General features: G+C 57.5%; 1 protein-coding gene across 4 annotated transcripts; it reads right to left on the bottom strand.

Moving 5' to 3' along the window:
• Positions 1 to 588: 588 nt before the first annotated feature.
• On the bottom strand, positions 589 to 24,269 carry SLC23A3 (solute carrier family 23 member 3). Of its 4 annotated transcripts, none has more exons than XM_043504773.1 (12): positions 20,201 to 20,668; positions 18,723 to 18,880; positions 18,426 to 18,511; positions 8,448 to 8,521; positions 7,920 to 8,101; positions 7,491 to 7,614; positions 5,635 to 5,782; positions 5,290 to 5,543; positions 4,197 to 4,302; positions 3,107 to 3,274; positions 2,666 to 2,761; positions 589 to 1,530 (listed from the first exon to the last, which is right to left on the bottom strand). In XM_043504773.1, exons 1-12 carry the CDS (start codon positions 20,306 to 20,308, stop codon positions 1,502 to 1,504), a joined length of 1,533 nt encoding a protein of 510 aa, XP_043360708.1. In that variant the 5' UTR covers positions 20,309 to 20,668; the 3' UTR covers positions 589 to 1,501. The 4 variants fall into 4 exon arrangements, with proteins under 4 accessions (XP_043360708.1, XP_038278154.1, XP_043360709.1 ...); XM_038422226.2 differs by lacking the exons at positions 589 to 1,530; positions 20,201 to 20,668 and adding exons at positions 1,556 to 2,102; positions 24,214 to 24,269; XM_043504774.1 differs by lacking the exons at positions 589 to 1,530; positions 20,201 to 20,668 and adding exons at positions 1,556 to 2,102; positions 21,339 to 22,630.
• Positions 24,270 to 27,807: the final 3,538 nt, after the last annotated feature.

Below are 27,807 nucleotides of genomic sequence, written 5' to 3'. Positions count from 1 at the left end.
CAATAGGACGGTTCGTGTGACACACCATGAACTTTCACCCTCTCTTTGCAGCTGCGCTCACACTTCGGTACATGTGTAGACCCAGTTATCACAACAATGCTGGGTGTTGCCCCCGAAATCTGGACCCAGGCCAGTTATACCCCAGCCAGCTCTCCCCGCCCGAAGGCCGTGTCGCGCTGGTGCTCTCTGCTGAGCGAATGTGATGAGCTGCGATTCGTTATTGTAAAGTCGGAAGGCGAAGGGCTGACCTCTCTGTGGCTTGGCTGATGCCAGCAAACTAGCAGGAATAGTAAAAAGGGGGTTGGGGACCAGCCTTCCATAGCCGCTCATGCTAACCCCTTTCCATTGGGTACCTCTGCAAACGGCTGCCATGGCCGGAATGCCCCACTTAGACCCAGGGGCCCCAAGGCCGGAAGGAACCACTGTGATCACCTAATCTGGTTCCTGTACAGCCCAGGCCAGAGGCTCACCCCAACATCAAACACAGAGCAGAGCTTATAGAAAAACATAATGATTTTAAAATTGCCAGCCCCTGGGACAGGCAGGGGCTGGTCTCCCCTTGGGTCACTGCCCCGTGAGATGGCACCGGAACAACTCCAGCGCTGCACAGAGCAGGAAGCTGTGTCAGCTTCTGTCCTAGCTGGAGTTGAGGTCATCCTGCAGGGACACTACCGCTTGCCCTCCGCTGGGATAAGACGTTACAGACTAGGATTCCGTCCAAGGGGAGTGCAGAGAGGCTGGTTTTCAATGCCTCCTGCAATGTCATGGTGCAGTCCCCTCTCCTGGAAATGGAGGGAGTGGGGAAAAGCAGAGGGACTCGAAATCCTGGGGAGAAATAGCCTCCAACGGGCTGGTGTATATGGAGCGGAGGGGCCCTGCTCAGGGCACCTGCAGAGACTTCTGCCAGCTGGTGGAGGAGTCTGAGGCGAGTCCTTTGTATGTGTCCATAGGAGAGGGCCACACGACTCCTGTGTGCAACTACCTCCAGGCATGCCAGGACGGAGAGGCAGTTTTTATTAAGCCAAGGGGTTAGCAGACATCCCAGGTAGGGCTTGCAACTGCCCTGCCCCACCCCCCTAATGAGTCACAGCCACCTGTAGCAATGGCCAGGAGCAAGTACAAATGGGAATTATGCCCCACGGCATGGTGCAAGCCAGGGTCCCAGACACTTCCCGGCATGGTTGTGATGTACCTTTAGCATCTGTGCACAAACTGGCTGCAGTTCCAAGGCTGCTGGCCCACCATGAACCTTAGGAGGCCAGCGGAGACCTGCCAGGCCTGCTCTGCGTGACCACGTCTGTCTCTGGACAGCCTCAGACAGCGCGACCCAAAGGGGGAAGTGCAGAGAGGTTGACGCAGCCCAGCTGGCTGTTGGCTCTGTTCTCAGCCCCTAGTGAATCTGGCCTCGGTCCAGAGCAGACCTTTGCCCTGGCTCCAGCACCACAGGGCACTTGCTCTGGTAGAGGCAGCCAGTAGGAGCTGTGCTCTCCCCTCTCTTCTACTAACACAAACATGCTGCAGTGGAGATGGCTGGAAAGGAAACCAAAAGTCCAGAGGTGGTCGCATCGTTTTATACAGCCCAGCTGGGGAGGGACAAGGTCTGTGCTCAGCGCGTGGGACGGAATTGCACCCTCCAATTGGTACAAGCTTGAAATGCAGGGAGCAAAGTAACTGGGTGAAACCCACGTCACTTCCGGTGCCTGCCTCGGAGGGATGCAGAGCAGGTTCCTTGGGAAGCTTTCCCAGCCCTGCTCCCTCCAAGCAGGGCTCCCAGCATCAAACAGCATTGTCCCATTTGCGGCTCTCAGTCTCTCTCCATTTCTTGTCCGGCTCCACCTCCACAGCGCTGGGTTTCAGCAGCAGGCCTGTGGCTTCCCCCAGGGGAGCTGACCCCTCTTCCAAAGCATGGCTCTCCTCCCTCCCCGGGCAGAGGAAGCAGAATGGAAAGGCCTTACACCTGGAGGGAGGGAGCAGCCTTCTCAGGGCTGGGGGGAGCCCGTACACCTGGCTGGCTTCGCTCCTGCACCCCTGAGGAGCATTCTCACCCAGGCCTGGGTTCCACACTGCCAGCTCAGTGAGCAGCCCTCGCTCTTCCAGAGTGCCTGGAACCAAGGAGGAGGGGCCTGGTCAGAGAACCTGCCCACAGGCAGCTGGAGGAGAAACCTCTGAGATCCAGCTGGCAGCTGGAGGTTGGCACTGGTAGAAGTACTCACCGCGGCTACGCCCTCCCTAGCCACTAAGCTACGCTCCGGTCCCCAGGGCTGTGGAAGGTGCTGCAGAGGCACAAGGCGCTGGCTTTTCCGCTACCTCCAAGGTGACAATAAATATCACCAGGATCCCAGGCGTCCCCATCACTGGCCACCAGCACAGTCGGGATTGCAGAAATCGCCATCCCCGGCGGGGACTGTGAGGTCTAGAGCCATCAGTCTCATGGGGCTGCTGTCCCGGTGACAGTCCCCATGACTCTCCCTCACAGCAGTCCCACAGGGGCCTCCCTTCCACGTGCGCCCGCTGGCCGGATGCACAGGACTAGATTCCACGTCCCTCAGTAACTAGTACCAGAAACCAGCCGCAGCCACTCGCCTGGAGCCAGACTTGCTGCCCCTGCAGCAGAGAGAGATTTAAATGAGGGCACCTGGCAATGGGTAGGGGGGCGTCCTCTCACCTGAGACCGTGTTCTCCAAGAAGAAGGACAAGAGGCCAGTTAAAAAGACTGGAACCATCAGCACAGAGAGGAGGAAAAGATCCAGGCAGACCCAGCCTAGGAGAAACAACAGCCGAGTTACCCCGACCACGAGCAGCACGGGCCTGCACCCAGGCGTCCGGCAGACAGAAACGTTCCAGCCAAGGGCTATGAGGGAATGCTCAGTCATAAGCAGGTGCCGAAGAGCAAGGAGGGTACGGAGCCCCGCTGCAGGGTACAGAGCCCTGCCAGGAATCATCGGCTGGAGCCCAATAGCACCAAGGGGGAGCAGCCAGCTGCCGGGACTGGACTCACACAGCGCGTGGTGACCCAGAGTCCCGCGTCCCGGGGGGAACACGAGAAGGAATGCGATTCCCAGGGTCGTCAGCCCCCAGCCCCGAGAGAAGGTGGCTCATACGGCACCTGTGGCCACGTATCTGGGGGTCGCACTGAGCCACCGCGGCACCAGCAGCGCCATGAACATGGTGAAGCCGACGATAAAGATGTTCCTCCCCGAGTCGATGTTCGCGTACTGGAAATACGAAATCCCAGTGCCAACGGCAACGGTGTATGTCACGCAGAGCACCCCGCCTGCAGCAGCAAGCAGAGGGGTCAGACCAGGAGCGCAAGCATGTGTGCCCATTGCAGACAGGGCAAGGTGAGTGTGCAAATCCTGATGGGGGGTGGGGTGGGACAGGTGTGCGAATCTCAGGTGAGCAACACAGGCCTGCTATTGCTTTGCTTCTGGGGGCCTGGCCTCACTTCTCCCCTTCTCCCACCCCAACTCACAAGCTGATCCGTCCTCCCAGCAGGCAGGCCTGCACATGGCTCCCTCCAGAGCACACCCACTCTGCTGCTGGGTCCCCTTGCCCCAGCCTGTCAGGCCCGGGTTCAGGGGCTGCACTCCAAACAGCCACCTGCCCCTGGGTAGGGCCCTGTACTGCCACTCGTCCGCCAGCTCAGCCACGTCACGGGGCTCTGGTGGCTGCTACCTGCCAGTCACCCCCTGGTTTGCAGGAGGGGGGCACCGTGCTCCCCACCAGGCTTTGGCAGCTGCGTTTGAACATGGCCTCATGAGCCGCTTGGCCCCAACCGTCCCGGACACTCAGGGTTGGAGCCGCCAGCAGCACTAGCCAGGCCCAGCGGGATACAGGACCCAGGTCCCAGGGGGATGGGTTTGACTCTCGGCTGCAATCCCGACTCCAATGGGAGTTTTGCTGCAGATGGCAGCAGGGCCAGGATTTCACCCCAGCTGGCGGTTTGACTTATAGGAAGGAGTCTGCTGTGCTACCCCTGAGGAATCGTGGGTAACGCTACTGTTTATGTAGGGCCTACACAGAAAGTGTGTGAGCGCCCCCTGACGGCTCTGCTGGAGCAGCTGGCCTTGCCCCCGCCCAAACTTCAGGCAACTCAAAACACGGTGCGGTGGACCCCCTGAGTGCAGACCCCTGTCCTCTGCCCTCCACGAGTGAGCGGGTCTCCCTGGAGCCCCAGCTCAGGAGGGGTTATTTACCGTGAATCGCCAGAGGGATGGTGGTGAGGAGCTCTGCCAGCCGGGGGGACAGGCCCAGGAACACACATGCCAACGCACTCACTTGCACGGAGTGGCGCGAGCTGGCCTGAGCACAAAGAGACGAGAATGGGGAGGTATGGCAGGCTGGGGGAGCCCCAGTAGCACACTTCCCGAGCCCGCAGCCCCCCCCACGCACTGCCTCTGCCATGCTGGCCTGCCATGCACCCTGGCTCCCTCACAGCTGGCGGGGCCTGGCATTTGGGGTAGGGAGCATCTGTCTGCCTCAGAGCTTCAGACATTGGGCAACTTCCCATTTCAGGGCAGACCAGGGGCCCAGTCAGCCCAGACAGTCCCACAACGCGGCCTCCAGCACCCCGTGTTCTACGCATGGCCAGCGTGCAGTGCATGCGAGGGCCATCTTCTCCCTGGGCTGCACCTCTGTGAAAAGCAGGGCAGCTGGGATCTGCTCCGTGCTGTGCCCCTGGGTTCCCGACACGCTGCCAGCACAGGTGGGCAGAGCCTGGGCATCTGGGTCATGACGTGATCCCTCCACCAATGCTCTGAGGCCTCCCAGCACCCCGCCCTGCCTTCCCAGACCAACGCTGCTCGCATGGCACAGGCTGCAGGAGAGTTGCCTTGCAGTGCCAACAGCTGCCCTTTGGAGGGTCTTCTTTCGTACCCCAGTGCCATCCCATGGGCGCCAGGGATACCGCTGGCAGGCAGAGCCCTTCCCCCCGACCTGCTGTACCCCCTCACAGAGAGAGCCTTGCCCTCTGCCCCTTTACAAGAAACATTTCTAACGAGCTGCCGGTAGCGCCGCAGGGGGCATCCATGCCCGCTGAGCCGTCTGATCGGCCAGGCCTTCGCTGGCGAGAGATGAGCCACAAGAAGGCCCCTCTGGTGGCACATGCCCAGCCTGGGCATGGACAGGACCCGCCTGCATGGAGGAGGTAACACGGCCCATAGCTGGGCAATCTCCGTTGTGCCCTCTCCAACCCCTTTACCCGCTGCCCCGCGAGCTGGCCAGACCAGTGCTCCATAGCCCAGTGGCAGCTCTGGGTCTGCCTGGCACGCCCCCGAGACCCGGCCGTACCTGGGTGAGGCTGTTGGTGCAAGCGTTGGGGACGCTGGAAGCTGTGCCACTCACACCCCCCAGCACCCCCGAAAGGAGGCTGCCCAGCCCTTCCATGCAGAGCCCGCGGTTGCAGGCGTGCCGAGGAAGGGCGGGGGCCCGCAGTGCTCGTGGGCACAGCAGGTAGCAGCCCACGGAGTTCATGCTGGAGGTGATGCCCATGGCAATGCCCACGCCCAGAGCCCGGGAGCTGAGGGATGGCCATTCCTGCTCACCTAGAGGGGAGGGAGGTAGAGACGGTCACTGGTGAATGGGGGGTGCAGGCAGAGGGGGGATGGGAAGGGCCGGCCCTGTACCTCGTCCTACCTGGGTAGGGGACTTGGAGCCAAGGAGAGCGGAGGGTGCCGTTGGCTGCGGGCAGCTGCCACGTGACGGGGCCCAGCAGGTCCCAGCGGACGCGAAGGTGGCTCAGGATTCCCCAGACAATCCAGGCACAGCAAAGCGGCAGCAGGACCTGCAGGGGCAGCAAAGGGAGCCTGAGACAGGGCCAGCAAAGCCCTCGCTCACCCCCATCCTGAGGGCACACGCCCCGACCCCTCCGGAGTGGCAACCGATGACAGCCACAGGCTGGAAACCCGGCACAGCCAGCACGGCTGCCCCAGCCAGGCCAGTGCCGCTCCCCGGAGCAGGGAGCCCGCCCCCAAAGTACCATTGCCACCAGGTGCTTTGATCTGCCGGTGGGGCAAGGGGCCAGACCCATCAGCACCAAGTGAGTGGAGCTGCCCTGACTGAGCGTCTGACCCAGGGAGAGGAATGGGACACCAGCAGCAGCCCACTGGGTCAGCCCCCAGCTCCCCCAGTCTCCTGCCTGGGCAGCGCCCAGCATCAGATGCTGCAGGGAAGGTGGAAGAACCCTGCAGCAGCAGTTGGGGATAATCATAGAATAATAGAACCACAGGACTGGAAGGGACCTCGCGAGGTCGTCTAGTCCAGTCCCCTGCACTCATGGCGGGACTATATGTTATCTAGACTGTCCCTGACAGGGGTGTGTCTATCCTGCTCTTAACAATCTCCAGTGATGGAGATTCCACAACCTCCCTGGGCAATTTATTCCAGTGCTTAACCACCCTGAGAGGAAGTTTTTCCTAATGTCCAACCGAAACCTCCCTTGCTGCAATTTAAGCCCATTGCTGCTTGTCCTGTCCTCAGAGGTTAACGAGAACAATTCTTCTCCCTCCTCCGTGTAACAATTTTTATGTACTTGAAAACTGGTATCACATCCCCTCTCAGTCTTCTCTTCTCCACGCTAAACAAACCCAGTTCTTTCAATCTTCCCTCATAGGTCATGTTTTCTAGACCTTTCATCATTTTTGTTGCTCTTCCCCTCTCTATCCCCTCCATACATCTCCCCCCCACACCCTCCCAGTCTGTGACAGTTAGAGATCTGCTCAAGCCCTGACGCAGAAGGGGTGATAGCCCTGCCAGAATTTGTGTTATAATTCATTAGAACAATTCTGAAGGGTCCAGTTATCCAGAGAAATGTGCAGCCCTTTTCTGAATCGTAACTTCATGTGGCAGTGAGTTCCACAGGCTAATTACAGCTTGTGTGAAAAAGCTTTTCCATTTGGATCTCCCACCTGTCATTCTCGTCCAGCAGCCCCTTGTTCTTGCTCTGTGAAACAGGAGAAGAGACGCTCCTCACCTCCCTTCGCTCAACCAGGCAGTGTTTTATAGACACTGATCACGTCCCCGCTCTCCATTAACCGTCCCAGTCTTTGCACTCTCTGCACAGAAGATCTTCTCCCAGGTCCTTGATGGCTCTCGTTCGTGTCCCCTGAGCCCTTCCAATTTTGCTCTATCCTTTCTTTGCACTGACCAGAGGTCTGCTCGTGCTGTCCAAACTGGGCCCAGCTCCCTCTCTGAGCAGATACAGCTCTGGGAGAGCCTGGATGGTGCGCGAAACATTTACATCCCCCTTCCATGCGCATTACTTGGCCTTTGTCAACATGAATTCCCCAAGCGCTGCCCATTGCCTGATGGGGCTGCGTCTCCCCGATGCCCCTCTCAGTCCCCTTTGGTGCTGACTAACCCAAATCCCCTGGGTCTAGGTCAGTAACAAAGAAGAGGGTAAAATGCTCAAGCTGCTGGGGGGCTGGGGCCCAGGCAGGCTGCCCAGGGCCAGTGGGGAACGAAAGTGCCGTGCACAGCACGGGGCCTCGTACCGAAAACATGCGCAAGGCTGAGATGCTTGTCTCCACGGAGATGCCCTTGGCCCGGGTCCACGTGCAAAGGGGCAGGCGGCAGGACCCCAAGTGCTGGGAGAACAGGATGGCAAGGAGCACGAGCCTAGGAGAGACGGAGCACAGGTCACAGCACGGCTAGTGCAGGGCAGCGAGCCTCTGGGGTGTCCGGGCCCCAGCTCAAATGTATCACCCCTGCTGGCAGGCTGAACCCCGGGCAGCTCCCATAGCACCCCCTACTGGGAGAGCCTGGGAATCAGCGCGCTCACATTACTGCCTTCTGCTAGGAATGCAGTAGCCGGGAGTTCCCCTGACACCACTCCCCACAGCACCTCCCACTGGAGAGACTGGGCCAGAACCCCTGTGTGGGTGTGACCAGGTGGCTCCGCAGGCCCCTCCAAACTCACGTACAGCAGGGCCACCCCCCAGCTGTCCGAGCAGAAGTGGGCTGCCTCTTTGTAGGCGGACAGCCCAATGATGGAGAGGCTGGGGGCCAGGACCATGGGCCCGCAGCGCTGGGCTATCCATCCCCCCACGCCAGACACCCCCAGCACCAGCTGCACCAGCCCCGAGACCACCACAGCTCCAGAGACCTGCGGAGAACAAAAGATGAGATGACGGTGTTGGTGGCCCCATGGCCTGCCCCAGGCTAGACCCTCAGCCCCTCCCAGAGCAACTCAGCCAGTCACTGGGTTCATCCGCTCCCTATTGCTCCTGCAACCTGACGTCTGCAACTCCCCACCCCCATGCACCCCCCACATCCCACCCCTACAGACACACACCACTGCCCCACCTCCCATGCATCCCAACCGCCCCACCCCCATGCACTCTGCATCCCACCCCTCCACGTCCCACACCCATCCCATCCTCACTCCCGCACGCCCCCACACACCCCACTCTCTGCATGCTCCCCAGGGCTGGGATAGCAGAAGCACCAACCTCTCTGAGTGGCTGATTCCAGCTCCCGGAGCCTGCACAGTCCTGCCCAGCACACTCAACAGGCTCTTCTGTACCTGGAAGGGAAGGACGGACAGACATGACCAGGCAGCCAGTGGGGCAAGCGTACCTGGAGGGGGAGCCAGATAACAGGAATGGGGGATTCAATTATTAGACACGTCAGTAGTGGGGTTGCGATGAGTGGGAGACCCACCCAGCAAATTGCCTGCTGGGTGCCAAGGCAACAGATCGCTCAGGACTCCAACAGGTTTATGTGCATTGCTGGGGAGGAGCCGGTGGGCACGGCACATGGAGGTACCAGTGACACAGGGAAGGATAGGAGAGAGGTCCTGGAGGCCAAATTTAGGCCGGCAGGAAAGAGATTGAAGTCCAGGACTCCACGGCAGCATTCTCTGAAATGCTTCCAGTTCCACGCGCAGGGCCAGGCAGAGCTGCCAGGTCTCAGTGCGTGGCTGAGGCGATGGTGTAGGGAGGAGGGGTGAGGTGCATTGGGAACTGGGGAACTTTTGGGGAAGAAGGAGTCTATACAGGAAGGATAAGCTCCACTGAAACCAAATGGAACCAGTTAAAAAGGTCACAGAGGAGGTTTTCCACTAAGGGCTGGGGGAAGCCGACAGGTGGGAGACCGCAAGGTTCAGGAAGAGGCATCTCTTAGGGATGAATTGATTAATGGCGGAACTCTGTAACCTAACAAAGAGAACAGGCTAGAGGTTGGGGAAGTCCAGGTGGGAACTGGTGAGGACCAGTCAAAAGTAGCAGAATCCTAGCTCAGCATAACACACAAAGGCAAGGAAGGAGAACTCTGTGTAGCTCAAACGCTTCTCTCTCCCACCAACAGAAGTTGGGCCAATCAGAGATCTGACTTCCCCTTCCTTGTCTCTCCAGAAGTCTAAATACCAAGCTGGGTGAACCAGAGGGGCTGGCATTGCGTGAGGATAGTGATGTAAGAGGCATCAGAGAAATGTGCTGGAAGGGTGATAATCAAAGGATACAAAATATACAGGAAGGACGGAGCAGGCCGGTGGGGAGCAGCGCCATGTGTGAAATAAACCACCACACGGTCGAATATGGTCAAAATCTTAAATGAATCAAACAGTCCCATAGAATCTCGGTGGGTAGAAATCCCATGCTTGAATAATAGGAGTCTGGCAGTGGGGATATGCTACCAACCATCTGACCAGGATGGTGACAGCGACTGAGAAATGCTAAGGGAGGTTAAAGAAGCTACAGAAATAGAAATACACTAATAATGGGAGATTTCAACTATCCCCACATTGCCTGGGAACATGTCACCTCCAGGCAGGATGCAGAAAGAACATTTCTAGACACCATTACTGACTGCTTCTTGGAGCAACTGGTCCTGGAACCCACAAGGGGAAAGGCACTTCTTGATTTACTCCTAGGTGGCACATAGGATCTGGTCCAAGAGGTGACTATAGCTGGATCGCTCAGTAATAGTGACCATCATGTAACTAAATTTAACATATTTGGAGGGACGGGGACATTCCACTTTCAAAAGGGGAACAACCCAAAAATGAGGACACTTCTTGGATGGAAATTCAGAGGAGACGTCACAAGGGTGAAATGCCTGTAAGCAGCAAGGAGACTACTTAAAAACACCACGATAGAGGCTCAGATGAAATGTAGACCCCAAATCAAAAAAGCTCATACGCGGACCAAAAGAACCCTTCCTCCTACTTCCCCCTCCCCCCACCGTGGCTAAACAAAGAGTAATGGATGCCGAGAGAGGCAGAAGGGAACCCTTTAAAATGTGGATGTCAGATCCTAGTGAGGACAACAGGAGAGGGCACAAACTCTGGCCAGTTACGTGTAAAGGTAGAAGGAGGCAGGGCAGGAGAGAATTTGAGAAGCAACTTGCTCAAGACACATGAACGAACAGTAAGAATTTTAAGTATAACAGAAGCAGGAAGCCGGTCGAACAGGCCGTAGGCCCACTCGACCAGCAGGATGCTAACTGAGCACTTAAGACAGACCAGAGAAGCTAAATGAATTCTTTGTGTCAGTCTTCACTGCAGAGGACATGGGGGAGATCCCTAGATCAGAGCTGTCCTTTTTGGGAAACAAATCTGAAGCACTGTCCCACAGTGATGTGTTAATAGAGGAGGTTTTAGAATGAATTGATAAACAGCAATAAGTCACCAGGCCCAGATGGGATTCACACAAGAGTTCTGAAGAACCTCAAATATCAAATTGCAGAACTACTAACCGCGGTGTGTAACCGATCACTGAAACAAGCCTCTGGACCAGATGACTGGAGCATAGTTAATGTGACATGCCTCACCACTTTGCTAGAATTGTTTGAGGGGGTCAACAAGCAGGTGGACAAGGGGGATCCAGTGGCTGTAGTGTACTTGGATTTTCAGAAAGCCTTTGACAAGGTTCCGCACCAAAGGCTCTAAAATGAAGTAAGAGGGAAGGTCCTCTCACAGATCAGTAACTATTTGAAAGACAAGAAACAAAGGGTAGGAATAAATGGTCAGTTTTCACAGTGGAGAGATAAATAGTGGTGTCCCCCAGGGATCTGTACTGGGACCAGTCCTATTCAACGTATTCATAAAAGGTCTGGAAAATGAGGTAAATGGTGTTCACAGCTGGCAAAGTTTGCAGATGATACAAAATTCCTCAAGATAGTTAAGCCCAAAGCAGCCTGAGAAGATCTACAAAGGGATCTCACACAACTGAGTGACTGGGAAACAAAATGGCTGATGAAATTCACAATTAATAAGTACAAAGTAACGCACATCGGAAAGCATAATCCCAAGTACAATACACTTCTACCCCGATATAATGCGACCTGATATAACACGAATTCGGATATAATGCGGTAAAGCAGCGCTCTGCGGGGGCAGGGCTGCGCGCTCCGGTGGATCAAAGCAAGTTTGATATAACATGGTTTCACCTATAATGCGGTAAGATTTTTTGGCTCCTGAGGACAGTGTTATATCGGGGTAGAGGTGTATATAATGATGGGTTCTAAATTAGTTCTTACCACTCAAGACAGATCTTGGATTCACCATGGATAAGGCTGCAAGTTTGTCACAGAGGTCATGGAAGTCACAGATTCCGTGAGCTCCGTGACTTCTGCAGGGGCCAATGTGCCTGGCCCGGGGGAAGCTCAGGCAGTCCCTGCACCAGTCGCACTGGCAACTGCTGGGGCAGTCTCGGGCCACTGCGCCCCGCATCCCAGCAGCAGCAGAGTTTGGATGTGGGAGGGGGTAGGGAGGTGGGGCATGGGATGGGGTAAGGCGAGCTCTGGGCGGCACTTACCTCAGGGTGCTCCCTGGAAGCAGGGACATCCCTCTCCCTTGGCTCCTAGGCGGAGGCATGGCCAGGCAGTCCACGTGCAGGCACCGCACCCACAGCTCCCATTGGCCACAGTAGGGAGCCTGCCGGCCCTGCCAAACACTCCCCCCCCAGCACCAGCGGGAGTCCCAGGCCATGTGCCTCTGCCCACCCCCATCTCCAGAACCTCTAGTGCCCCTGGGAAGCCCCCCAAGTTTTAGTCAAGGGTATATAGTAAAAGTCATGGAAAGGTCACAGGCCATGAATTTTTGTTTACTGCCCGTGACTTTTACTAAAAATACCCATGACTAAAACGTAGCCTTAGCTATGGATAGTTCTCCGAGAACTTCAGCTCAATGCACAGCAGTGGTCAAAAAAGCTAACAGCATGTTAGGAAACATTAGGAAAGGGATAGAAAATAAGACCAAAAATATCCTAATCCTGCTATATAAACCCATGGTACGCCCACACCTTGAATACTGTGAGCAGTTCTGGTCACCCCATCTCAATAACAGATATAGTAGAACTGAAACGGTTAAGAGCAGGGCAACAAAGATGATAGAATCATAGATCCACAGGGTTAGAGGGGACCGCACAGGTCATCTTGTCTAACCCCTGCAAGATGCAGGATTTGTTGAGTCTAAACCATCCAAGACATGGTCACGGTATGGAACAGCTTCCACACAAGGAGAGATTACAAAGATTTGGACTGTTCATCTTGCAAAAGTGATCACTAAGGGGGGATATGACAGAGATCTATACTATCAGGAATGGCATGGAGAGAGTGAACTGGGAAGTGTTATTTACCCCTTCACATAACACAAGAACCAGGGGTCACCCAATGAAATTAACAGGCATCAGGTTTAATGCAAACAAGAGGAAGTGCTTCTTCACACAATGCACAAGTAACCTGTGGAACTCCTTGCCAGAGGATGTTTTGAAGGTCAAGACTATGCCCTGGTCTACACTAGGCATTGAGGTCGAATTTAGCAGTGTTAAATCGATGTAACCCTGCAGCCATCCACATGACGAAGCCCTTTTTTTCGACTTAAAGGGCTCTTAAAATCGATTTCCTTACTCCACCCCCAACAAGGGGATTAGCGCTGAAATCGGTTTTGCTGGGTCAAATTTGGGGTACTGTGGACACAATTAGATGGTATTGGCCTCCGAGAGCTATCCCAGAGTGCTCCATTGTGACTGCTCTGGACAGCACTCTCAACTCAGATGCACTGACCAGGTAGAAAGGAAAAGGCCCGCGTAATTTTGAATTTCAATTTCCTGTTTGGCCAGTGTGGCAAGCTGCAGGTGACCATGCAGAGCTCATCAGCAGAAGTGACCATGATGGAGTCCCAGAATCGCAAAAGAGCTCCAGCATGGACCGAACGGGAGGTATGGGGTCTGATCGCTGTATGGGGAGAGGAATCCGTGCTATCAGAACTACGTTCCAGTTTTCGAAATGCCAAAACATTTGAGAAAATCTCCCAGGGCATGAAGGACAGAGGCCATAACAGGGATCCGAAGCAGTGCCGCGTGAAACTTAAGGAGCTGAGGCAAGCCTACCAGAAAACCAGAGAGGCGAACGGCCGCTCCGGGTCAGAGCCCCAAACATGCCGCTTCTATGATGAGCTGCATGCCATTTTAGGGGGTTCAACCACCACTACCCCAGCCATGTTGTTTGACTCCTTCCATGGAGATGGAGGCAACACGGAAGCAGGTTTTGGGGACGAGGAAGACGATGATGAGGAGGTTGTAGATAGCTCACAGCAAACAAGTGGAGAAACCGGTTTTCCCGACAGCCAGGAACTGTTTCTCACCCTGGACCTGGAGCCAGTACCCCCCGAACCCACCCAAGGCTGCCTCCCAGACCCACCAGGCGGAGAAGGGACCTCTGGTGAGTGTATCTTTTAAAATACTATACAAGATTTAAAAGCCAGGATGTTTAATGATTAATTTGCCCTGGCATTCGTGGCTCTCCTGGATATACTCCAAAAGCCTTTGCAAAAGGTTTCTGGGGAGGGCAGCCTTATTCCATCCACCACGGTAGGACACTTTACCACTCCAGGCCAGTAGCATGTACTCGGGAATCAATGTAGAACAAAGCATTGCAGTGTATGTTTGCTGGCATTCAAACAATATCCGTTCTTTATCTCTCTGTGTTATCCTCAGGAGAGTGATATCATTCATGGTCACCTGGTTGAAATAGGGTGCTTTTCTTAAGGGGACGTTCAGAGGTGCCTGTTCCTGCTGGGCTGTTTGCCTATGGCTGAACAGAAATGTTCCCCGCTGTTAGCCACGTGGTGGGGGGAGGCAAAATGCAACCTTGTAACGAAAGCACATGTGCTATGTATGTAATGTTAACAGCAAGGTTTACCGTGAAAGAGTGCACCCATTGTTCTATAAGATGTGTCTTTTCAAATACCACGGTCCCTTTTTTTCCCTCCACCGGCTGCATGTGTTTCAAGGATCACAGGATCTTCTCCTTCCCAGAGGCTAACGAAGATTAGAAGGCAAAAAAAACTCGCTCGCGATGAAATGTTCTCTGAGCTCATGCTGTCCTCCCACACTGACAGAGCACAGACGAATGCATGGAGGCAGACAATGTCAGAGTGCAGGAAAGCACAAAATGACCGGGAGGAGAGGTGGCAGGCTGAAGAGAGTAAGTGGTGGGCTGAAGAGAGGGCTGAAGCTGAAAGATGGCGGCAGCGTGATGAGAGGAGGCAGGATTCAATGCTGAGGCTGCTGGAGGATCAAACTAATATGCTCCAGCATATGGATGAGCTGCAGGAAAGGCAGCAGGAGCACAGACCGCTGCTACAAGCCCCTGTGTAACCAACCGCCCTCCTCCCCAAGTTCCATAGCCTCCTCACCCAGATGCCCAAGAATCCACCCCAGAGGATTACCTAATAACAGAAGGCTGGAATTCAATAAGTTTTAAACTTTTAAAGTGATGTGTGCCCTTGTCCTTCCCTCCTCCACCACCCCTCTTGGGCTACCTTGGTAATTATCTCCCTATTTGTGTGATGAATTAATAAAGAATGCATGAATGTGAAGCAACAATGACTTTATTGCCTCTGCAAGCGGTGATTGAAGGGAGGTGGGGAGGCTGGTTAGCTTACAGGGAAGTAGAGTGAACCAAGGGGTGGGGGATTTCATCAAGGAGAAACAAACAGAACTTTCACACCGTAGCCTGGCCAGTCATGAAACTGGTTTTCAAAGCTTCTCTGATGCGCACCGCGCCCTCCTGTGCTCTTCTAACCGCCCTGGTGTCTGGCTGTGCGTAACCAGCAGCCAGGCGATTTGCCTCAACCTCCCACCCCGCCATAAACGTCTCCCCCTTACTCTCACAGATATTGTGGAGCACAGCAAGAAGTAATAACAGTGGGAATATTGGTTTCGCTGAGGTCGAACTGAGTCAGTAAACTGCGTCAGCGCACTTTTAAACATCCAAATGCACATTCTACCACCATTCTGCACTTGCTCAGCCTGTAGTTGAACAGCTCCTGACTACTCTCTAGGCTGCCTATGTATGGCTTCATGAGCCATGGCATTAAGGGGTAGGCTGGGTCCCCAAGGATAACTATAGGCATTTAAACATCCCCAACGGTTATTTTCTGGTCTGGGAAGAAAGTCCCTTCCTGCAGCTTTTGAAACAGACCAGAGGTCCTGAAGATGCGAGCATCATGTACCTTTTCCGGCCATCCCACGTTGATGTTGGTGAAACGTCCCTTGTGGTCCACCAGTGCTTGCAGCACTATTGAAAAGTACCCCTTGCGGTTTATGTACTCGCTGGCTTGGTGCTCCGGTGCCAAGATAGGGATATGGGTTCCATCTATGGCCCCACCACAGTTAGGGAATCCCATTGCAGCAAAGCCATCCACTATGACCTGCACATTTCCCAGGGTCACTACCCTTGATATCAGCAGATCTTTGATTGCGTTGGCTACTTGCATCACAGCAGCCCCCACAGTAGATTTGCCCACTCCAAATTGATTCCTGACTAACCGGTAGCTGTCTGGCGTTGCAAGCTTCCACAGGGCTATTGCTACTCGCTTCTCAACTGCGAGGGCTGCTCTCATCTTGGTATTCTTGCGCCTCAGGGCAGGGGAAAGCAAGTCACAAAGTTCCATGAAAGTGCCCTTACGCATGCGAAAGTTTCGCAGCCACTGGGAATCATCCCAGACCTGCAACACTATGCGGTCCCACCAGTCTGTGCTTGTTTCCCGAGCCCAGAATCGGTGTTTCACCACATGAGCCTGCCCCATTAGCACCATGATGCCCACATTGGCAGGGCCCGTGCTTTGAGAGAAGTCTGTGTCCATGTCCTCATCACTCTCGTCACCGCGCTGACGTCGCCTACTCGCCCAGTTTCACTTTGCCAGGTTCTGGTGCTGCATATACTGCTGGATAATGCGTGTGGTGTTTAATGTGCTCCTAATTGCCAAAGTGATCTGAGCGGGCTCCATGCTTGCCGTGGTATGGCGTCTGCACAGAAAAAACGATTGTCTGCTGTTGCCCTGACGGAGGGAGGGGCGACTGACGACATGGCTTCAGAGTTGGCTTACAGGGAATTAAAATCAACAAAGGGGGTGGCTTTGCGAGAAACTGAATGGCCGCCTCAAGGATAGAACTCAAAACCTCAAGGATAGAACTCAAAACTGGGTTTAACAAGCCGTTGATTTCACAGAGGGAGGGAGGGAGGAGAAAATGAATACAAAACAAATCTGGTCTATTTCTTGTTTTGAGCCACTTCATCTATCTTTATACATCTTGCTGGCAGCAGACTGTGCTGTACGACCGCTAGCCATCGTCACCTCCTGGGTGCTCGGCAGAAGACGGTGCAGTATGACTACTGGCCATCGTCTTCTGCTGGCTGCAAATTAAAAGACAGTGCACTGCCAGTAGGACTCAATCACCATGAGACAAAACAAGGGAAATGACCCGGCTGAGTCACTCCCATGTTTGCCCAGGTGCCCGGTTAAAAGAGCACCGAGGACTACGTCGACGACGGCTACCAGTCATACTGCACTGTCTGCTGCCAAAAGGCAATAAACTACTGCTGCTGTGTAGCAATGCAGTACCACGTCCGCCAGCACCCAGGAGACATGCGGTGACGGTTAGCTGAGCGGGCTCCATGCTTGCCGTGGTATGGCATCTGCACAGGTAACAAGAAAAAAGGCTCAAAACGATTGTCTGCCCTTGCTTTTACGGAGGGAGGGAGAGAACAAGGGCCTGACGATATGTACCCAGAACCACCCGTGACAATGTTTTAGTCCCATCAGGCACTGGGATTTCTACCCAGAATTCAAATGGGCGGTGGAGACTGCGGGAACTGTGGGATAGCTACCCACAGTGCAAAGCTCCGGAAGTCGATGGTTGCCTAGGTCCTGTGGACACACTTCGCCGACTACATGCACTTAGAGCATTTGTGTGAGGACACACACACTCGACTGCATAAAAACGCTTTCTACAAAACCAACTTCTATAAATTCGACCTAATTTCATAGTGTAGACATACTCTATAACTGGGTTCCAAACAGAACTAGAGAAGTTCCTGGAGAATAGGTCCAGCAATGGCTATTAGCCAGGTTGGCCAGGGATGCAACTCCCTGCTCTGGGTGTCCTAAACCTCTGACTGCCAGGAGCTGTGACTGGACGACAGGGGATGGATCACTTGATAATTGCCCTGTTCTGTTCACTCTCTCTGAAGCACCTGGCACTGGCCACTGCGGGAAGACAGGACCCTGGACTGGACAGACCAATGGCCTGACCTAGTGTGGCTGTTCTTACCTTCTTAAGGCTGGGTTTGAAGCTGCTTTGGGTCCAAAAATGTCACCCATGAAAGCCCCTTGCTGGGGCAGAAGCAGAGAGATGCCAGACTCCTTGCGCTGCCAGGCTGGGGTAGGGGCAGCACATCAGTAAGCGCTCCGGCATCCCAGCTAGGGCCACGTGGGGCCACGTGGGGCCACGAGCCAGGCGCCCTGCCCTGCAGCTGGTACATGCCCTTCTCAGTTGCCATCCCAAGGAGTGTGTGCAACGAGATGCCACCCAGGGGGTTGTAACACCGAGTGGGTGCGTCCCCAGCAGAGGAATGAACAAGAAAGAGCCGGGACTAGGAAAACAGCCCCCCAAGCTCCTCCCTATCCCTTGGTCCCTGCTTCTCCTTCCCTGAACACAGCAGGCTCTGGTCTCTCAGGACCAGAGGTTCTTTGACCCAGCAGCCTGAGACCGACAGCTGGAACAAGACAAACCAGCCTGGGAGTAAGAGGCAACCTATAGGGGAGGGCAACGGACCATCAGGGCAGCCTCCCTGGGCTGGAGGCAGAACTTGTGGGTGAGGGGCCCTGGCAAGTTACACAGGACAAAATGTGTGTGCCTTACAGCCCGGCCTCTACGAGAGCCGAGTTCATTCGATCCCCTCCGGCGGGGAGGCGCAGAGCGCTGGGCTGGCCATTGGGCAAGGCCTGGCTCCGGCGCTCCCATGTCCCTGCCTGGGCCAGGCCCGGCTCCCACGTCCCTGCCTGGGCCAGGCCTGGCTCCCGCGCTCCCACGTCCCTGCCTGGGCCAAGCCCGGCTCCCACGTCCCTGCCTGGGCCAGGCCCGGCTCCTGAATGCCCAGGTCCCCGTTGGGCCGGGACGATATGCCGGGGCTCTTCTCACCGTTCCTGGCCATGTGGGGCGTGTGGCAGCTCAGCACCATGGCAGGGATCAGGAACTCGAACGACGGCGCTTGGACCAAGGGCAACCTGCCAGGCAACAGCAAAGACAGATCAGCTGGGGAGTGGGCAGGGGGCTGCTGACAGGGCTGGGGCTCCCCCCACCAGGATCCAGAGGCGGGGGAGGGGGAGCAGGGAGAGAAACCCACTTGGCCCAGATGCTGGCTCCCGTCTCCCCAGGTGCCCGGGGCCCCTCCTGCCCACCCCAAACCTGCGGGAGTCCCCAGGGCCCTTCACTCACCTGCTGCCCAGGCTGGTCTGCAGCGCTGTGGAGACCCCACAGGCAAAGAGGCTCCGGGCCAGCAGCTCGTTCCAGTTCCGGTTCTGGTCCCGGATGGGGGGCGCTGGGAGCAGGAGCAGGTGGAAGATGCAGAGGAGAGAGGCCTGGACGGCCAGGTGCTGGAGAGAGCGAGGCCGGGAGAGTCACAGAAGGTGCTGGCTGGCCTCTGCCCCACAGCTCTGCCCACAGCTCTGCCCCCCACCCCACGGCTCTGCCCCACAGCTCTGCCCCCACCCCACAGCTCTGCTCCACAGCTCTGCCCCCACCCCACAGTTCTGCCCCCACCCCACGGCTCTGCTCCACAGCTCTGCCCCCACCCTGTGGCTCTGCCCCCACCCCATGGCTCTGCCCCACGGCTCTGCCCCCTGCCCCACAGCTCTGCCCCGTGGCTCTGCCCCCCACCCCACAGCTCTGCCCCCCTCAATCTTGACCTGCAGTCCCCAGTAGCCCAGCCCTGGGCTCCCTCCCCCCATAGGTTTGCTGGTGCCCCTCGTCCCAACTGGCTCCATCAGGCCTGTGCTGTCCAGCACCCCTGGCCCCTTTAACACTCCCACCAGCTGTTAGAGACTCAACACTCAGATTTCCTAGAACCAGCGGCTGTAACAGAATCTGCCCAAGAGCCAGGCTCGGAGCTAGAGCAGCCGGCAAGGCAGGGCGCCAGGTCCCAGCCCCGCTCGGTCGGCGACTCCCTGGACGACCCACAGCCCCTCACACAGGGCCAGACCCCACAGGACTGAAAATCTGGCCAGCCCTTCCCTGTGCATTGGTTCCCCCACGAAAGGCGGCTGAGGGGCCCAGCCCCAGGGCACGGGGGGGGGGTTCATGGACCAGGGCAAGCTGCCCGGCTGCAGGGGTTCGGACTGCAGGAGGCTTCAATGAAATGCTGGGGGATCATGTACCGCAGAGCCGGGGGCCTGATCACGCCAGGCTGGTACCAGGGCTGAGCTGGGGGGAGCAGCCCGCCCCGTCTCATTCCTTGAGGGTGCAGCTGGCAACCAGGGAGGGACTGTGCCCCATGGGGCTGGACGGTCCCTGGGACTCTTGGCACCGCAGCTGGGGGCTGCTCTATCTTGACCACATCCTTCCCCAAGTGCCGACGGGGATCCCAGCACCATGCTGGCCCCTGCCCTGCTGAGCCGCAGGAAGCACCGGGCCAGACCCGTTCTCTAAGGCCTGCCCCACCCCCCTCTGTGGGCAGAGAACCGGCTCCAGAGTTGCCCCCAGCTGAGCCCGGCTCCTTGCCCCTGCTGGGGAGTTCCCTTCGGTACTCCAGGGTCTGGGCGTCAGGCCATGGTGCCCGTGCTCCCCTGCTCTGGGAGGTGCAGGGACCGTCCCTCCAGGCACGGCCACCTCCCAGGGCCCTGGGGTGCCAGGGCTTGTCCCTCACCCCACCGCAGGCAGCGAGCCCCTCCCCAGGCAGCGCCTGGGGCCTCTCTCACCTGCAGGGCGAAGCAGCAGCTCAGGCCCCAGGGGGGCGTCTTCAGCAGGGAGTAGGAGGTGCGGACGGGGCTTGGGGAGGCAGGGCTCCCGCAGCAGCCCCCATTCATGCTGCCCCTTCCCTACGCTCCCTGCGCCCGTCTGGCACAGGGCATGGCAGCCGGGGGGAGGGCGCAGGGCAGGGCCACTTGCCCCCGCAGGGGGCCAGAACAGGGCTGGGAGTTCAGGCTGAGTGGAGGTGACCTTTGCCCAAGCCCCCGGCCAGTTAGCCATTAACCCGGCTTTGCGAGTAACCGCTCAATGCCCCCTCCCCACGGCCAGACTCGGTGCTGTGACCTGGGCCAGGCCCTCTAGGCAGTGCCATGGGACCAGCGCTCGGGCCACGCCCAGGGCACATGAGCCCCAGCCCTTGGTCCGATCCGCACCTGCTCCCCCAGCGCCTGTCCGCAGGGGAGTTGCACCGCTGCAGACAGCTGCTCCTCACAGGCTCTCTGCCCCCCTTGGCTGAGGACCCTCCCAGCTGCCTGGAGCCAAATGCCCCCAGGCAGTAGCAGAGCCCAGCTGCCAGGCCTTGGTGCTGCCCTTCACCTCCCTGCCCACAGCCCAGGGTGCCCCCAGCAGCAGCCCAGCTAACAGGGGGGCCGGGTGAGGCCACCCAGTGCAGCCTTTTGGAGTTCTCACAAGAAGAGACGTTGGGAGAAAAGCTGGCCAGACACGAACGCCCCGATTGGAAGAAGGCAAAGGAGTGTCCCAGCCTGGCTGCCCCCTGGGAGCCACCGAGACATCATTGGGTCTCTGCTGTCTGGATCCCGAGAGGTGTCGGAGCAGACTGGGCCACGACGACACCCCCACTTCCACTGGCCTTGGCTGAATCCCAAACACTCCCCCAAACTCCCAGGGGCCCTTTCTCTTCCCTCCCTTATGATTCTCCTTTGTCTCTCTCTCCTTTCGCCTTCTGTCGAACAGGAGCCTGGCTCAGCTGGCCAAGATGGCATCTCTCGCAGCTGCCGGAGCCTGGGACCAAGGGGGCAACAGAAAGCCAGGCCCTAAGCAGCCCGATGCTGCTATGAATCTGCCAGGTCGCAGGGCAGCTGAGGAGCCGAGCGCCAGGCCTGGGGTTTTGTAAATGAACGTCCACACCCGAGACTGATGCTGCGTCTCCCCTCGTGTGCCTGTTCATCTTGGCTTGTCCTTGAGGAAAGGGGATGAGATTTTAACAGCTCCCAACCCCACCCCAGGACAGATCTCACCATCTTTCCACCCATCTAACAGACTGTCAGACAAAGGTTTTCTCTCCCCAGCTCCAGGGAAAGGGGACAGGACTGCTGCTACCAGGAGAGCCTGCTTCACTCCCGTCTATTCCAAAGGCTCTGATGGCTTTTCCTCCTTTTCCATATCCTCAGTGCAGGGCTCACAAGATTGGCAGCTATGTCTGCCGGGCGCTAACCCGGCTCAGGACCTGGCTATCAAACCCCAATGTGGCTGACGCTGGTTAATGTTGGACAGTGACTGGGTCACGGTAACACCAGCGTCTCTTTGGGCCCATTTATTCCACTGAGATTAATACAGCCCCCGGTGGTTCACCAGTCCCCCCTCCTCCTTCGCAACAGCCTCCTGTCTTGTGCCCAGCCCTGGGCGCAGTGCTGGGGGCTGGCGAGTTCCTTGTGTGGGGCCCTGCAGACCCAGCCCCTGCTCAGTCCCAGAGTTCACTTATTAACTGGACCCTGTGAAGGGAGCAAAGAGCAAAGGGGGGCCAGGCATTCCCCACATTCCTCAGGGAGCAATCAGCAGCTCCTCTCCTGCCACCACTGCAAGCAAAACCAGCCCAAACCGGGCCAGACTGCTGGGTACCCCCACCATGGGGGAGTCTCCTGGGCTGGTGAGAGGGGACCAGGCCATGGGAGTCCTGTGTGCTGGGACCCCCCCCACGCTAAGCAGGGAGCAGTGGGGACTGTGATTGGATGGGACTGCAGAAAGTACCCCTGTGGATTCAGGAGGGGAATTCAGGAGGCCAGCTCGAGTCAGTGATCACGGTGTGGTGGTGCCAGGAGCCCCATACTGCAGGGAGCAGCTAGGGGGCTCACTGGGGGGAACGCTCCCAGTCAGTGCTGGCTCCAGCATGGCAGGAAGGGACACTTGGGGCACTATGCCGGAGGCAGGGGGGCTCTCCTTGGGGGTCACTATTACTAGCAGTTAAGCACCAATATTCTCCGCCCTCCACAAGAGACACGTAACAGGACCAATCCCTCTCCAGGGGCCAGAAGCAACGCACCCAGATGCCCTGGGGTGGCTCTCAGCTCACTTTGCCCTGCTGCCCCAGACCTGGAGGAAGGAGGGGGACAGCAGGGGGCTGGCAGGCTGTGCCATGGTGGGGGCAGTCCCTCCATGAGGCGCTAGGTGCTGTGACTCATCTGTCACGTGTTTTCTCCTGCTCTCCCCTGGGGAAGCCAGGGCAAGGGGGGAAGCCGGAGAGGGGTGGGGGGTAGTTCTGTCGCAGGCGGCTGGGCAGAGATCACACCTGGAACGGGGGCTGGGGGTGTCATGTTATTGACTTGAACTGGGACCATATAGAACATGGTTGCAAGCAAGGTCCTATAGTGGCACCAAATCTTGTATAAAGGAGGTCAAATGAGGTGTCTAAGACAAGGTTATGGTTGGCTGGTTATGATTATGCTGTCTATCTGTGTGTATCATTTTTGTAGTTGAAGTTATGAATATTGGCTCTATACTGTCTGTAGTTCAAACTTGTGCTATGCTTTTGGGGGACACCCCAGACAAGTTGGTGTCAGGTCTGCTTAGCCTGCTGGATGGTCCATTAAGGACCATCAGCTACACAACTGACCCCTTGGGAGAAGGCAGATACACCTGGGGACTCAGCCAGGTGTGCAGGGACCTGCCTATGCACAGAACTCTGAGGTGTTTCCAGGCCATGGGATGGGCAGCTTGTCTTTGGGACAAAGAAAGCAAAGACCACATGGCAAGAGACTATAAAAAGCTGCGGCAGCTCCTCCATCTTGTCTTCAGTCCTGCTTCTGACCTCTGGAGGGACTTGGCTACAAACAGAAGCTCTAAACAAAGGACTGAAGGACCCATCCCAGCTGGGGATGTTCTCCAGAGACTTGATTTGAACCTGCAGTTTATTCTATCACTGCTGCAAGCCTGAACCAAGAACTTGGCCATCACTGTATGTCATTGATTCCATTGAACCAATTCTAGCTCTCATCTGTATCTTTTTCCTTTTATGAATAAACCTTTACATTTTAGATTCTAAAGGATTGGCAACAGCGTGATTTGTGGGTAAGATCTGACTTGTACATTGACCTGGGTCTGGGGCTTGGTTCTTTGGGATCGAGAGAACCTTTGTTCTTTTCCTGGGGTATTGGTTTTCATAACCATCTTTCCCCATAATGAGTGGCACTGGTGGTGATACTGGGAAACTGGAGTGTGAGCTGTAGCTCATGAAAGCTTATGCTTAAATAAATTTGTTAGTCTCTAAGGTGCCACAAGTCCTCCTGTTCTTTTTGGAGCGTCTAAGGGAATTGCTTGTGGTCAGCCAGTAGGGTAAAACCAAAGTCCTCTCTGGCTGGTTTGGTTTGTTTTGCTTTGGTGTGCATAGTGTGACAAAGCTCTGTCCTTACCTCCGGGGGTCTCACGTTTCCTGGTGGATTTTGCTAGCCTCAGAGGCTCACTGTTACCCTCCACGTAACCCTTCTTTCTCTAGAGACCAGGGTCACAGTCTACTGAGCCATTTTCATCATAAGCCAGCGAGGGAGGTGAGGAGAAGTTATCCTTCCTTGCACAGTCTCTGTTATCTCCCAATCTCCATGATTAATCAGGGGGCAAAGGTGTGTGTGTGAAGGGGAGCCTGGGCCCACCCTCTACTCCGGGCTCCAGCCCAGGGACCCTAATAGTAGCAGCTATGGTAGCTGACCTTTTAGAAACATGACATGTACAATTCCCTGGGCTACTTCCCCCATAGCAGCCCTCACTTCCTCAAGCTCCACTTCACCCTTACCTCAGGGCCTCCTTCCATATGCCTGATATGTTGTGTACTGCTCAGCCTCTCCGACAGCGCAACTTCCTCCCACAGCTCCTGACATGCTCCCACCTGACTGGCTGGGAGGCTTTTAACTAGTTTCAGCCAGCCCCTGATTGGCTTCAGGTGTCCCAATCAACCTAGCCTTCTCCCTGCCTTCTGGAAAGTTCTTAATTGGCCCCAGGTGTCTTAATTGACCTGGAGCAGCTGCCATTTCACTTATCCTGGTACCAGGGATTTGTTTAGCCTGGAGCGAATCTCTCTCTCTGCTGCTCTCTTCCATAGACTTCTAGCTTGGAGGGAGGTGGGAAGCTGCTACTAGGCCCTAAGCTCTCCCTGCTGCTCCAGCTGCTCCCCTGGCTGGGTCAGACACCTGCCCCCCCTTCTCTGCTACCTGGTTGCTGGACCCCCCACTCTTGGGTGCTGCTACTGCTCCAACTGCAGTCCCATGGGAGGGGGGCTGCTAGCCCACTCCCCAGAGAGGAGGAGTGAGGGACCCTAGCCACTGCTGTTGTGGACACCACCTGAGAGGGGTCCTTTCTGCCTCCCTGGACCACCACCTGGAGTTCCTGGAGCTGCTGCTGCTGCTGCTGTGGAGTCTGCTGCCTGGAGCTGCTGAAGCCCGAGGAGGAGAAGAAGGGGAGTGGGGGAGCACTCTACCAGTGGGGGAGCACCTAGAGACTTTGCAGACCACCGTGGAGGGGCCCTAAGACTGAGTAATTTTCAAACTGTGCTCTTGTGGTGGGGGTCTTGACTGTGTTTCCAGGGACACAGGGGGTGTGGCGTGGAGCTGCCCCCCAATCCATCTGTGTGTCCCCCCCAACCCCCACCACTACTACCATCATCGCTGCCCCCTCCACCACCCCCACTGGCTGTATACCATCTGCCTCAGCTCCTGCCTCTGGACTCAGCTGCTTGCTTGGCTTGCCACGCCCTATTTCCACCCTTTGGGCCAGAAGCAGCAGCCAGCTTAAAAAGACTTGTGCAAGTGCACGTGGGTGCACGTGCCCCCCCCCCCGGACTGTCTACACCCCCTAGCTTTGCCCTTGCAACCTGCCCCATTTACACCTTGCAACTTTCCCCCCCTTATGCCCCAGCCCCTGCTTACTACCTTCAGTTTGTTTGCCTGCCCCACCCATTTCCTCCTGCAGCCTTTGTTTGTTTGCCCTGCCCCAGCCTCTGAAGCTAGCCCCTTGGTTTCCCTGCCCTACCTCCAGCCTGCCTAGCCCCTGGCTCCGTGTGCCCATGTCTCCTCCCATGCGCTCGTGCAACTCTCCATTTTAGTTTCAACCCTTTTCACTGCACCCCGAAGGTTGTTGTATCCCCCCTCCCCAGTGCACCAAGAGGAGCCGGAATTCCACCGTGTCGGCGACTGAACCCTAACCCCTGATTGCCCCCCATCCAGCCCACCCCTTTTGGTGCCCTCCTCCCCTGTCTGCAGCCTAGCGGGGAGGAGTGGTCGACCTGCTTCCCCTCTCCCCTCCTCCTTCTGGTGTCTCCCCTTCCCTCCCTGCTCATGATGGCGGGGGACGAGACAGGTGGGGCCCCTCCAGCAGCCCGAGCTGCCCCTCCCCCGCCTACCCCTCCGTCACCCCCCCAAGCTTCTACCTCCGCTGCCGAACCATCTGCCACCACCCCCGCTGGGGTACCAGCAGCGACGGGCACCGGGGTGACCTCCACTGCTGCCACGTCTCTCCCCCCCTCAGATTCGGGGGGAGTCCCCCCAGCCCGTGGGAAGGGCCAGGGGAAGAAAAAGGGGAAGGGCCCCGCTAAAAAGACCAGGCCCTCCATGGCAGGGGCTGCCCCCAATGCCCAGGCCCCACCACAGGCTGGGGCGTCCCTCCCCACTGTTCCCTCCCCTAGCTCTGCGGGTGTCCCTCCCCCGGCCCCCAGGGCGTACGCCCAGGTGGCGGCAGCCCCCCCGCCTGCCGCTACGTCATCTCTCCTGCCCACCGCCTCCACTACCATCTATAGTGGCCGGGGCCCCTTTCCCACCATGACCAGGAAGCACGGCGTCCGTTGCCTCCTGGTGCCCGCCTCGCCCCACGTGGAGACCTATGTGTGGGCATTGGCGAGGGTGGTGGGGCCCACGGCCATTGTGGCGGCCTCCAAAATGTATGGCAAGGTCATCTTCTTCTTAGCATCGGAGGCCACCACCCAGGAGGCGATGGAGAAGGGCCTGGCGGTGGGGGGCGTGTTCGTCCCCTTAGAGCCGCTAGAGGACCTGGGCGTCCACCTGGTCCTGACCTCCGTCCCTCCCTTTCTCCCCAATGCCGCCCTGTTACCTGCCCTCTCTACCCTGGGGAAGCCCCTTTCCGTCCTGAGCCCTCTCTCACGGGGCTGCAAAGACCCCGCCCTCCATCACGTCCTCTCGTTCCACCGGCAAGTGCAGCTTCAACTGCCGCCGACGGCGCGTGACGGATAGGCGCTGGAGGGGTCCTTCCTAGTCCCCTACCAGGGGGCCCGTTACCGGGTGCATTACTCCACGGGGGAGACCCGGTGCTACCTCTGCTGGGTGATGGAGCACGTCCGGAGGGACTGCCCCTTGGCCCGGCAAGGAGGGGCATCCGGGACCCCCGAGCCCCCGGCAGGGCACCGGCCCCGTCATCGCCGGCGCCCCAGCTGCCCAGTGCCCGAAACCACCCCTCCTCCTTCCCATCCACCATTGCTCCTGCTCGGGCCCAAGGGGCACCTCCCCCAATATGCCCAGACGAGCGGGAGAACCCCGCCCCCGCTGCTTGCAATCTGGCGGGGCCTGTGGAGGAGGGTGCGGCAGGGACACCGCCGGGCATGGGAGAGGACCCGCCCCAAGGGGAATCTTCCCTCCCTTGTGCTGCCCCACCGTTACCCCCTCGAGTCCCTGAGCCATCGCCTCTGCCCCCTGACACAACCCGTGCTAGCCAGCCCCCGGATGATGCCATGGAGGGCTGGGCCCTAGTGCAGGGGAAGCGGGGCAAGCGGAAGGCTCGAGCTCCGCTCCTCCCATCTGATGCAGAGGCCCCCCCGAAGACCAGGAAGGGGGGCACCGATGCCGAGCCTTCCGCTCTACCCACGGGTGTGCTCCATCCACCAGAGCCGGCTGGGGAAGACGTGGCAGCACTGGAAGGTGGTATCTCCCCTCCACGGGAGTCCCTCCCCTCCAAGACTCCCGAGGCGCCATCTGAAACCCCAGTGTGCCCCGAAGTAACCATCACGTCAGGTGCCGGCGGGGAGAATCCCGAGGTGGCGGAAAATAATTTCCTATCCCTTTATGAGGAGATCGAGGCCCTGGGTCTGACGCCGGTCACCCAGGGGGAGGACGACCCTATGCCAGCGGGCCTCGCTCTATGCGACTTCACTCCAGCCCCCCTTTCCCCATGTTCCCTCCCCCAACCGTTGCTTCCGCTCCCACCTCCGAGGGGCCCCTGGACTCCTCCATCAACCTGGCTGCAGAGGGCACCCCACTGAGAGCCGCCGAACCCGTTGAGGCGACAGCCAGTGCCACGCGGCCGGGACCTGAGCCACCAGGGGCATCCCTCATTGGTGAGGAGCATTCGACCTCCTTCCCGTGAGAGGGCCCTACAGGGGAGAGTC

Source organism: Dermochelys coriacea, chromosome 11, assembly GCF_009764565.3.
Source record: "Dermochelys coriacea isolate rDerCor1 chromosome 11, rDerCor1.pri.v4, whole genome shotgun sequence".
NCBI lineage: Eukaryota > Metazoa > Chordata > Testudines > Dermochelyidae > Dermochelys > Dermochelys coriacea.
The sequence above is the reverse complement of the archived record's forward strand: the minus strand, read 5'-3'. Positions and strand labels throughout refer to the sequence as shown.

What these genes read in the sequence shown, in the direction of transcription:
- SLC23A3 (XM_043504772.1), bottom strand. Translation starts at nt 20,308, where the DNA reads ATGAATGGGGGCTGCTGCGGGAGCCCTGCCTCCCCAAGCCCCGTCCGC. An exon ending in CAGACCAGCCTGGGCAGCAG is followed by an intron (nt 18,512 to 18,722) that starts GTGAGTGAAGGG and finishes GTTGCCTGGCAG; the next exon opens with GTTGCCCTTGGTCCAAGCGC. An exon ending in CCCCAGATACGTGGCCACAG is followed by an intron (nt 2,762 to 3,106) that starts GTGCCGTATGAG and finishes TGTTTCTCCTAG; the next exon opens with GCTGGGTCTGCCTGGATCTT.